The sequence below is a fragment of the Chlorocebus sabaeus genome, chromosome X, assembly GCF_047675955.1.
Source record: "Chlorocebus sabaeus isolate Y175 chromosome X, mChlSab1.0.hap1, whole genome shotgun sequence".
Taxonomy (NCBI): domain Eukaryota; kingdom Metazoa; phylum Chordata; class Mammalia; order Primates; family Cercopithecidae; genus Chlorocebus; species Chlorocebus sabaeus.
Genome location: NC_132933.1, coordinates 706639 through 719540, shown reverse-complemented (window position 1 = coordinate 719540; position 12902 = coordinate 706639). Strand labels below are relative to the sequence as shown.

General features: G+C 39.7%; 1 protein-coding gene across 1 annotated transcript in view; it reads left to right on the top strand.

Annotated features, from left to right (window-relative positions):
• The window catches only part of BRCC3 (BRCA1/BRCA2-containing complex subunit 3), a 48827-nt gene that overhangs the window by 779 nt on the left and 35146 nt on the right, over positions 1 to 12902 (top strand). The window contains exons 2-5 of the mRNA XM_007993207.3: positions 130 to 146; positions 1221 to 1278; positions 5030 to 5149; positions 6436 to 6523. Coding sequence (XP_007991398.1) covers positions 130 to 146; positions 1221 to 1278; positions 5030 to 5149; positions 6436 to 6523 — 283 coding nt within the window. The remainder of the gene's footprint in view (positions 1 to 129; positions 147 to 1220; positions 1279 to 5029; positions 5150 to 6435; positions 6524 to 12902) is intronic.

Here is a 12902-nt window from a genome sequence, read left to right as displayed (position 1 = left end):
CTAAAGTAATTCTCCAGTCTTTCATACCGTGTGCATGAACACATGACCTAATTGTCATATAATCTGCATATATATACGTCAAACAAACGTAATGTGATCAATAATGTTTTCTGCTTTTTCCCACTCTAGTTGAACGATGATCCAAGGTAAGACCGTATCTGTTTACTCATATCTTATAATCTCTAAGTCATTGTTAACTCAAAATTATGGCGACTTTGACAGTATTGTGTCCGCATCGTGTCTTAAATTAATTACCATTATCGCTCCGGGGCTCTCTCGATGCAATTTGAGTTCCACCCCAACCTTGAACTTTGGTTTCTGCCTTACCTCCTATTGAGTTGAGATATGGGATAAACATCTTAATAAGCATTATCATAATTGTTGGGTTTTAGGGGTGAGACAGGGTCTCGCTCTGTCACCCAGACTGGAGTGCAATGGCGCGATCTCAGCTCACTGCAACCTCTGCCTCCCAGGTTCAGGCGATTCTCATGCCTCAGCCTCTCGAATAGCTGAGATTACAGGTGCCCGCCACCATACCTGGCTTTTTTTTTTTTTTTTTTTTTTTTTTGTATTTTTTGTACAGACGGGATTTCACCATATTGACCAGGCTGGCCTCGAACTCGTGGGCTCAAGCAGTCTGCCCACCTCGACCTCCCAAAGTGCTGGGATTACAGGCGTGCGTGAGCCACCTCGCCTGGCCTTGCTCAGTGTATTTCATGTTCTGTCTCCCCTTAAATGCCAGTGAGATATCAGGAATTTTCTTTGTGACAGAGAGCATATACGTTTAGAGGCATTTCCCCCTGTTGATCCATTCCTTCACGTAAATTGACAGTGACATTGCCTTTCCTCCTGATGGACCTCAGTGATCTCAGAGATCCCCAGTAGCTTCAATGCTTGATGTGGTGAAACCTTTCGGTAACGTTTTAATTTAAACTTCACATCATAACATAGTGTACTTCTCAAGCCCACCTCCTTAATTCCCAGGATTCCAGGAATTTAGCTTTGTCTATGATAACTTTATACACTCAGCCACTTGTGCATGTGTCCCAGATTGCTTCTAACAGATATAGAGAGTGCAACTCTAGTCTCAATTCAGTTTCCCTCCTCTTCTTTGGTCTCTGCTAAGATTTCATTGCGAAAACAGTTAATCCTGTTATTTTGCTTTAATTCCTTTTTATATTCCAAACCCCACTTCCTTTTTTTTTCTAATTTATTCCCAGTAGGAGTGACTCCAAATTTGCATATACTGGAACTGAAATGCGCACAGTTGCTGAAAAGGTATGTGTGCTAAAATTTTGCATGATGGAAACTTGCAGTTGGGGAAAGATTTCTGTAGTCCAGTGATCTCAGCCAGAGTATGTGGTTTCTGGCTGGATGAGATATTCTTTCTAGTAAAATCAGAATCTACTCACTAGGAATGGGACCTAATTTTCTGTTCTTTGTAGCAAATTATCTCTACTTGATCAAGATTAATAATCACTGTCAGTACCACCCTCTTGCTGCTCTCCTTGCTGTCACTGCCTGTTTTCTGGCCCTTCTTCCACTTTCCTTGAGACTTTGGCATGTGGTTCACATCACTATTACCTCTTTATCCCGAATTCCAACATCTACTCATGCAACCCTCTCTTCTTAAACAGGCAAACTAACCATAGCATCATAGTTCTTAGTCTACCTTGACTTTTTTCTTGTCTGCACTCCTACACCACCTTTTTTGGCATGCTCTAGCCTTGATGGTCTAGCGTAATGCTTCTCACTTAATCGTGGTATAGGACTGGTTATTGTTTTCCCCAATCTGTCACAGACTGATGCTTTTGTAAAATACAATAAAAATGAATTATTTCCCCCTCCTCCCACCAGGTTATCAGGCCACAGCTTCATCTACTTATACAAACTTCACCTTAATCACTTTGCATCTCTTCGCATATCAAAGAAATAAGTCCTCTTCCTATCCAAAGCTGCAGCTTCTTCAGAGACCCTGTTTATCAATGTTCTGTCTCTTTTCTGGGTCTTTTCCCTGTCACCTGGTTCTTTTCTCTTAGGATAAAAATATGCTTAAATTACTCTCGTTTTCAGAAAGGAAAGCTACTTCTTAATCCTGTATCTTCCTGTAGTCACTACTCTTATATCCTTCCTTTAATAGCCAGACTTCGTAAAAGAATGGGCTACAATTACTACTCCTTCACCTTCCCCAGTCAAACCCACTGAGGTTTGGTTTCTAATTCTACCTTCAGTGGATTATCTCCTGGTGCTTATCTTAGTCTTTCTCCTTGAATCTCTGAACTTTCATGGGTTTCTGTTGGTTTTGCTGTATTCCTTTTATTCCTGTTTCCCCCTTCCCACAATCATTTGTGGACTCCTCTTCCTCCTCTGTCTATGCATTAAATATTACTCATTCCTCTTAGGCACTGAAATCTCTGACTAAAGTAAGAAAGAGAGAAAGAAACAATTCACCGTAGGCATCAGTTACTATGATACATTCCAAATCTTAATAATGTAATTTTGTTATTCAAGATTTCATACCCTCGTCTTGAGTTTTATGTCAGTTTTTACTGTCTAAATTAGATATTAAACTTTATTAGTTAAGCTGCCTTTTTAGTATTGCATAGTGTATTTTTTATCCTTTTAGTTTTAGCCTTTCTATGTACTAATATTTAAAATGTGTCTTATTAGCGGTAAAAACTTTAAAAAAAAATCCAGTGTGATCATCTTTTTAAGTGGAGTATTTAGTTGAAAAGCAAAACAAAAATAAACCACAAAAAAAAAGAAATATAATGTGAGCCTCGAATGTGATCCGTATGCATAATTTTAAATTTTTTAGTAATCACAGTAAAAAGGAATAAATGAAATTAATTTGAAGGGTGTATTTTATTTAACCTAAGTATGTGAAGGATTATTATTTTAATATGTAGTGAATATTAAGAAATGTTGAGATATTTTACATTCCTTTTTACTTTTTTGTGTTGTCTTTGAAGTCCATGTGTGTTTCATACTTGCTGCACATCTGAAATCAGACCTGTTGCACAGTGAAAATCTATAGCTGATTTCAAAGGCCTCCTCTCAGATTTCACCCTTGTCCCTTCAACATCTGATAATGTTAAGCCCACTCTTTCCCCTGAAACTCTTGTACCATTTCATTGTTCTGGTTTTGCCTTCTTTGTCTTCTTCCCTGGCCCTTCTTGTTCTTCCCCACACTAAATGTGGCCACTCCCCTTGATTCAGGCCAAGACCTCCACTCCCTGACTCCACACCTTTTTTGTCCACTCATAAACGCTTTATTGATTCCTGCATTGATTCTGTTTGAGTCTAAGCTATAATCTCACTTGCCTGCTAAAAATTGCCATATTGTATATCTCTCATCCCAGATTATCTCATCTGAAAACAAGCTCTTCTTTCCTTCCTGACCCTTTCTAAACTTAGATCTGCCTCACATCTTCTACCTAGTTTCAACCTTGAAACTTTAGAATCATCTTTGACCGTTTCCTGTCTACCATCACCCATGGTCCATAAGCTACCAAATGTTGTAGATTCATTCTTTTTAATGGGTCTCAAATCTGTTTCTTCCATCTCTGCCATCTGCTTAGCCCAGTACTTCATTGTTACTTCATCTACAGTTTATCTGAAATAATTTTTTTCCTTTGAGTTCATCCTGTAAATTATGGCTTTTGGCATTTCAGGTCTTGTACATTCTCACTCCAACTTTCTTAGCCTTGCCATCTGCCATTTCACCTCAAGCTCTGTATCTAAATCAGTTGGCCAAGTTGTCTCCCAGACACCTCATTCACACTTTACTACTTCCATTTGGCACCTGTAGAAATGTGTTTCCCCCACTTCCCACAGTAATCAAGGAATAGATACACTTGTCTGCCTTTTCTGTGAAGATTTTTTTCTTTTTTAGATTTATATCCTGCTTATGTAAAAGATTGCTTTTCTAATGTAAGTGAGTTCTTTCCTCTGAGCTCCTGTATTAGTCTGTTATCACACTATAAAGAACTCTCTGAGGCTGGGTGCGGTGGGTTATGCCTGTAATCCCAGCACTTTGGGAGGTCGAGGCGGGCCTGAAGTCAGGTGTTTGAGACCAGCCTAGCCAATTTGGCTACCAAAAAACACAAAAAGCCAGGCGTGGTGGCATGTGCCTGTAATCCCAGCTGCTGGGGAGGCTGAGGTGGGAGAATCGCTTGAACCCAGGAAGCAGATGTTCCAGTGAGCTGAGATTGCACTGCTGCACTCCAGCCTGGGCAACGGAGTGAGACTGTGTCAAAAAACAAACAAACAAAAACTCCCTGAGACTGGGAATTTATAAAGAAAAGAGGTTTAATTGATTCACAGTTCCACATGGCTGGGGACGCTTCAAGAAACTTATAATCATGGCGGAAGGTGAAGGAGAAGCAAGGCACATCTTACATGGTGGTAGGAGGGAGAGAGAGAGAGTAAAGTGGGGAAGTGCCACACTTTTAAACCATCAGATATCCTGAGAACTCACTCTCACACTATTATGAGAACAGTGTGGGGGAAATCTAACCCTACAGTCCAATCACCTTTCACCAGGTGTCTTCCGTGATACGTGGGGTTTACAATTTGAGGTGAAATTTGGGTGGGGACATAGAGCCCAGCCATATCAGCTCCTATGGCATTGACTTACTACATTATCTTAGTGGAGTTTCATGAATGACAACTTGCCACTCAACCATGTCGTTAGCACATTGAACCCTTTGTCAGCACCCTGATTTATATTCCTTTGTGTGACACAGTGTTTTGTACATAGTTGTAAGTCAAATAATTACTGGTTGATCATTCCAAAAGTCCTTCCTTGATCTAAATATTAGCATATATATTTTAAATTTTTGTGTCTGAAATGTATATATTGAGGTTGGGTGTCTTTTATTTGAAACATTTCATTCATGAGAAAAGTGTCAGTTTTCTAAAATGGAATATTTTATCTGATATTATAATAAAATGAAATTCTATAGTTGAAGGGGGATGTGTTATTGGAGAGAGCCGTAAGTAACCATTTCTGTGGATTTTCCTTTAGGTCGATGCCGTCAGAATTGTTCACATTCATTCTGTCATCATCTTACGACGTTCTGATAAGAGGAAGGACCGAGTAGAAATTTCTCCAGAGCAGCTGTCTGCAGCTTCAACAGAGGCAGAGATATCCTTACTGGTCGATAGAAGCTTTTATGTGCTCTGGGATTCCTGGGCCACATTGCTGCTTGCTTGCTGCAATCATCCTACTTTAGGTGGTTTCACAAATTTTCTTCCCTTAGATCCAATTGTTTGGTTATTAGAATTTCTCTTTCTTCTTTTGAGTGGGTTTTATTGGAAGAATTCGAAATTTTCTGACATTCCTTCTCCTAAGTGCCAAAAGATGTCAGGGTCCATCACTGTGACAATGAACTCTGTGTGGAGTCCCCTCCATCTTCCTCCCTAGTCTTCTCTCCATTCCTCCCTGCCCCTCCTTCCAGTTTTCCTAGTATCATTTAATTTCTAGGCCATTTGCTACCTTGGTCTCTATCCTCTTGAGAGATTCTCCTTTGTGACTTCCTTTCAAAAAATGCAGTGCTAGGAACTGAATGCAATGTTTCATGTTAAATATAACCCCAAAATGATCAAATGGGGCATTCGTTTCCTGTGATTTGTTTCAGTATGTTACTGAGTGCCCTGACTGGCACCTCGTGAGTGAATATGAAGCTGGTCCCCATCCCACTTTTTTTTTCTTAAGGAATCCTTTCCCTGGCTTCTGGTAGTTTCCTCACATCCTTCCGCTCATCAGTGATCTGCTGAATGCTCAAGTGGGACCCTCAAGTGCGGATATGTCTCTGCAGCTCTCCTCTGTGGTCCTCTGCCCTGCAAACTTCAGCTGCAATTACTATTTGTTAAGCACTTACTAGGTGTTTGCCAGGCACTACGCTAAACACCGTGTGTGGATTATTGCATTTACTCTTCACTGCTCTGAAACATTATTCCCCTGCCTCAGTCTGCAGCTGAAGAAATGGGCTAAGAGAAGTTAAGTAGTTTCTCTTATCATTTGAAAACTTGAAAATATATCTTAGAAATATGTATAAAAAGGATTATTTTAATATAAATAATTTGCAGGAAAACTAATCAGCATTTTACAGGATAACAGCAGCAGTCTTGAAAGTGACAACTTCTGACGATTTAGAAAAGCTTTTCAGATAGCACAGTGGTAATGATTCGAGTGATCAAACATCAGCTAAATGAAACTTGAGGATGTAACTATATACGGCATATGGTTTCTAGTTAAAAAAATTTTGGCTTTAAATGGGCGTTATGGGAAACTCAGCATTAACCTTATTTCATTCTTTTGTTGCCATTAAATTGCAATAAGCTTATTTTAAACTTCAGGGTGCTTTCTGAGCCCTTATTAGCATTAGAAAATTTTGTTCCCACATTTTGAAAGTACCTTGACAGACACACAGGTTGGCTGAACTGACAGGCCGCCCCATGAGAGTTGTGGGCTGGTATCATTCCCATCCTCATATAACTGTTTGGCCTTCACATGTTGGTGAGTATCGTGGGGTTGCAATGTTTATTGTTCTCAGAAATTAATATCATGTTTCTTTCTCCATTACATAGGGTATGGTTATTTTAAACCAAAATTCGACTGTCCTTAAGCAGATGTCACTATTTTGATTTATTTTGTTATGTATTAAAAGTAATTATGTCATATTGATTGTTTTTAATAAGTCTGTCAGTTGATATAAAAAAATTAAACTGTTAACTGAAAATTGCTGATTGCTGAATATCATTACTGTCCAGGACACTCCCATTCTGCAGACTTAAAGGGCAAAATTTGCAAAATTGATTTTTACAGTTGCTGTTTATGTATAGTCCATTGGAGCTCTCAATATACATCTTTACCCTTCTAATCGGTGTAATGTAACTAAATTGCTTTCTCTCTACCTTTACCCCTTTTTGAGAATCATGATTTTTTTTTTGTCCGTATCTGCCTCTCCAGAAAGGAGAAAAGTAACTTGGGGAGAGTGAACTAATATTCACGAGCACTTAACTATGTGCTAATGGTTTACAAATGTTTTCTTCTCCAATCCTTGTGGCAACCTGTGAGTTAGAGATCTTACCCCCATTGTACAGAAAGGTAAACAAAGACTCACATGAATTAAGTGGCAGAGCTGAGGTTAGAATCCAGGTCTGACTGCCAAGTCTGCTCTTCCCACTGTGCTAGTACTAGTCATATGGGTTTGACTTGATAGCAAGTTCTAAATTCGTTTATGCTGTGATACGAATGGCAAAAAATCATCAGTGGTACAGTCCCAGACTTTAATGAAACACGAGTGGTCCTAAGAAATACAGTATTAATTCTCAGTCTTGGGTGGGTGAGGATGTTTCTCAGAATCACCCGAGAAAGCTTTTATAAAATGTACCTGCCCCAAATTAATCTTTCCTAGACTGTAACTCAGACCTACTGTGACAACCTCTGGGAGTAGGTGTTAGGTGGGGATATTGTTGAACACCCCCAGTTAAATACTGATTTAGAATAAGGGAGATGACAGATCTACCTTCTCCCAGATTTGCCAGATTTTAACATTTTGCAACATTTGCTGTATCATTCTCTTTTACATATATGTATATACATATATGTATATTCCTGAAGTATTAGACTAAGTTGCAGACATGGTACCTTTTACCCCTACTCTGCACTATGAATTTCCTAAACACAAAGAAATTCTCTTACATAACCATGGTACATTTATAAAAACTGGGAAATTAACATTCATATAATACTATTGTTTAAATTATAGACCTTATTCAGATTCTTTAATTGGCTCACTGATGTCCCAATAAAGTTGTTTTTATAGCTATTAATATATTCCTGTAAAGCCTTAATGTCACTGAAAAAATTCAGTGTCTGATTTGTTTTCCTGTCACTGTCAACACTGAAATCAGATTGGCCTAAAATTTTTCCCATGGTAGTGCCATCAGCCAGAAAGAATGAAGTACCAACCACTAATGAAGAAAAGTTTGACACATATATTACTGAACAATTATTTTCACTATAGTAATAAGTTACAGTGGGAAATAAATACATAAAATTTGGTGGTAAAAAGAAATTCCCTACGAATTTAAGGAAAAAAACCTTATAAGTATCTGAAGCAGAGCACCCAGAAAGTTTCAGAGTTCAGAGAACAATTGAATTCTCTCAGGGGAGAAGATCTGAGCCATTAAACAAGAACCCAGGTAGGTGTTTGTAATGCAGCAGTAGTGGGAACATTTCAATCTTTATAGCAGTTAGAAAAAAAAAAGGATATTGCAGAACGTAACTGAAAAAAATCAATTCTAAATTATGAAATGATTAAGGAGCCATGTGCTCCATAATTCAAGACAAAATAGATTTGGAGTCCAGAGTGGACTTTAGTTGGGGACTAGGTCTGTGTTAGCATCTTGTTTCAGTCACTTACCAGTTGAGAAAATATTTTAACTTGTCTGTGCCTCTCTAGTTTCCTCTCTGTCAGAAAAGAACATAGTCTCAGAGTTGTTAGGAGCAGTGTATGAAATCATGTATACGACACCTTGTCCAACACTTACCATGGTAGCTGTTCACCTATAAAATGAACAAGAAAAGACAGACGCCAAAGCATTTATTTGTAAAACTCTCAAGGACATGGAGAGAGTGTATGAAATATCTATATTGAAGGGCAGACAATATTCAAAGGATTAACAATGAGGACACATCAGGTCTCTCACCTGAGATCTCAAAAGTATTTACAGGCTGGGCATAGTGGTTCATGCCTGTAATCCCAGCACTTTGGCAGGATGAGGTAGGCAGATCACTTGAGGTCAGGAGTTGGAGACCAGCCTGGCCAACAAGGTGAAACCCTATTTCTATTAAAAATGTAAAAATTAGCCAGGCATGGTGGCAGGTGCCTATAATCTAAGTTACTGGGGAGGCTAAGGCAGGAGAATTCACTTGAACCTGGGAGATGGAGGTTGCAGTGAGCTGAGATTGTACAACTGCACTCCAGCCTGGGCGACAGAGTGAGATTCTGTCTCAAAAAAAAAAGTACAGTAATGAAACTATGGGTACAACTAAAGAAAAATAATTGCCCAACTGAGCTGGCATTCACACTCATCTCCAAACAGCCTTTTAAGAAGTAGTACCTTATAAATGTATGCAATTATGATTTGTCAATTAAAACTAATATTTAAGAAAGTAAACAAATGGGAAAAAAAAGAACTGAGTCTAACAGAGGCACTGTATTGCAAACCTCAGAAAAAGTGAGCAATGAATAAAAGCTTTAACTACCTTTAACAGGAAAAGAATTCCAAGCTGTGGTAAAGAATGGCAAGTGAGAAAGAGTGAAATCTTTTTTTCTGTTAAAAGAAAGGTATAATTTTAGTTGGCGAGGTAGAGTGATGTGACCATTTCAGTGCTTTTTATGATAAGGTAATTAGTGCAATTAGGTTAAGTTCCAGTGGGCTAGGTAACACTGCTTTGAAGATAATTTAAAGGGATCATTCCATAAAACGATTCTTCAGGAAATTTACTGGATACTTGTATGGAATAATAAGGTCATGGCTCCTGCTGTCCTAGACCTTAATGATTTTGTTGAGGGGAAAACAGAGTACTTAAAGGAAAACAATGAGTAACATGATAAAGAAGAAATGAGATGTCATCCATATAGAACATTTGTGCTTGTAAGTATTAACAGGGGAAGCACCTATAAAAATAAAGCCTTGGGATTAGGAAAAAAGAAGAATAAGATTGTCTTTTATTAAAGACAAGCTGCAAACCTAAAGACTTGAAGAAAAACTAACAAGCTAGGTTAAGCCATATGGGAAAAATAAAGACCTACCATCATAAGCTAAAGGGTAAGTGAGAGAAGATAGGTCATTCATTCTATAACAAAAGGCACAGTAACTAAGGAAACTAATGAGACTGAATTATGTGCCTTACCATAGCAACACTCATGTACATAGGATAAAGTTTTACATGTAAGGAAGGGAAACTAGTTGAAATAGAAGAACTTGATAATCCACTTTCAGAATGTATTCATTCCTTCAAAAGAACATAAAGTGAGTTGGCCTTGGGTTGAGGTTGGCAGTGGAGGGGAGAATGAACAAAAGCAAGGGTAAGGTAGGACAAGCACACATACAAAGACTTTAAAATTTCATATTAAAAGAATTTTAGTCTTACAGAAAAATTTCAAGAATAGTATGAAGAACCAGATGCAACAGTTGTTAACCTTTGGTCGCATTTGCTTGATTATATTCTCCCTCTCCAGCATACACACATGCACATGTGCACATGCTATTTGAGAGTGAGTTGCAGACATGATGCTCCTTTACCTTTAAATACTTGATTGTGTATTTCTCAAGATTAAGTTTATTTATTTCCATAACCATAGTACAATTGTCAAAATAAGCACATTTAATAAATACAATCTTATTGTGCAAACTACACAGAGCTTATTCACATTTTGCCAGTTAACTCAATATTGTCCTTTATGGCAGTTTTTTTCTTTCCGATCCAGGATCCAATCTCAGATCATGCATGGCATTTAGCCTTCATGTCACTTTAGTCTCCTTTCCTCTGGACCAGCTCCTTAGACTTGTTTTCCTCTTTCATGACATAGACATTTTAGGAGATGGACTATTGCTCCATGTCTGCTGTTTGCTTATGACTAGGATAGGTTACGCACTTTTGGCATGTGGTGCTAGGCCTTTCTCAGTGTCTCCCATCAGGACATGTGTGATTTCTCTGCCTCACACTAACATTTTCATGCCTCTGATGAGGCAGAATTAACAAATGTGAGTCAAATGGGAAGAGGTGATAACAAGCCTCTTCTCAGCTTGTCCATTTGTTGAACAGATACTGAGGACTTGCCCATGCCAATTTGTAATAATATCTGCAAAGCCAATTCCACAATTGGGAAGCTGTTCATGTTCCATGATGTCTTTGATCAGTATGCTCCTACTTTCTGCAAAGGCAAACCCTTTCATTTTCAAACCTCTGAATTCCCCATTTCTGCTTTCACGTTCAGCAATGTTATCTAACATTGCTTCCCACTTTAATAGAGAAAACAGGAAGTTGTTTTTTTGTTTTTGTTTTTGTTTTGAGATGGAGTCTCACTCTGCTGCCCAGGCTGGAATACAGTGGCGCGATCTCGGCTCACTACAAGCTCCACCTCCCGGGTTCACGCCGTTCTCCTGCCTCAGCCTCCCGAGTAGCTGGGACTACAGGCACTCGCCACCACACCTGGCTAATTTTTTGCATTTTTAGTAGAGATGGGGTTTCACCGTGTTAGCCAGGATGGTCTTGATCTCTTGACCTTGTGATCCACCTGCCTCAGCCTTCCAAAGTGCTGGGATTACAGGTGTGAACCACCATGCCAGGCCCTAAAAAGTTTTTTTAAAGTAGGATAGGCCAGGTGTGGTGGCTCATGCCTATAATTGCAGCACTTTGGGAGGTTGAGCTGGGAGGATTGCTTCAGCCTGGGAGTTCAAGTCCATCCTGGGCAAGATGGTGAGCCTCTGTCTCTTAAATTTTTTGTTTTAATTAGCCAGGTGTGGTAATACATGCATGTATTTCCACCTACTCAGGAGGCTAAGGTGGGAGGAACCCTTGAGCTCAGGAGTTGGAGGTGGCAGTGAGCTGTGATTGCACCACCGTGAGCCAGCCTGAGCGACAAAGCAAGACCTTGTCTCTTAAACATTTTCACCACGTAGCTCCTAAAAGGAAATGAGAAGGCCTATTTCTGAAATGTTTCCATGTCCCCTTGGGGACATTAAAGAGACATTAAAAGAGAATGTCTATTTCAGGCAAGAATAATAAAATGGGTTTTTAATACTACATATGGTTATTTCATCATATTTCTTAGGAATGGTGCTGTATAATATCACAGTGCACAAAATCACAGATTCTTCAAGAAAACTGGTTCTTAAATACCCACAAAGGGGCCTAGTACGAGCTGCAGCCTGCTGCATGCCTGTGACATTTAGTCTAACAGCTTAACCAGCCCTCTGCTGTACTTGCCATACAGAAAAGCTGAAACCGCTGGTTTCCAGGTCAGTTTACGTGGTCCAATCCCTGACCTACTTTCTTCCTGAGAGACCCAACCAGAGGAAACTCTGACCAAAAGAGCATCTCTTGTGTACCAGGCCGGAGTTCAACAGAAAACAGATAAACAACCTCCAACTTTTTGTCCCTGGGTCTGAAGTCACATCCTGAAGGGTTTGGTTACACCAGTAATGAAACATACATGGTTTCCTATTGCTTTCCCTTCTTGATCTCCCTTCTTAATTTCCGGTGAGGATAATGTCACCAGAAGGTTCCATCTCCCTCTCTCAGTAACAGGGAGAAGTGAAACAGGCAATCGGATCTCATGCAGGGTCTTGGCTTGAGCCTTGGGGCAGTTTACAGAGTTTCTGTCTTGACCACGGAGATCTTTACCAATTTGCTGGGTAGGTCCATGGCTGCCTGGTTCCCCCAAGACTGCTTTGCCATGACTCTGAGGAACTGTTCTTTGGTGATTTCTGGAGGTTCTTTCCCTTTAAGGGTTCTTCAGACAAAATGTCTGAAGTGCTCTCAATATGAGTTTTGGTAGCGGCCAGCCTGGGTCTGGGAGCAGAGGGATAGGACGTACCCTGCCTGGTCATGCCCAAGGGATTCTGATTATTCATCCACAACACACCTTGGGAATCATGAATCTCCCATCTGTGGTCACAGCTGTCTGTCTAGTGCTGGCTGATGTCCAAGCTAACAGCTGCCCCACTGGGAAACTTCATGCTGGTCACAATGGCATCTGCATCCTTTAAGGAGGTCATATCTGGTCAGAAGGCACGTCCGAGAGAAAACACAGTGTCTGGAGTGACTTTTCCCAGCAACATGCATGGGATGTCCGCATTGTGTACCCAGTGTTGTAGAG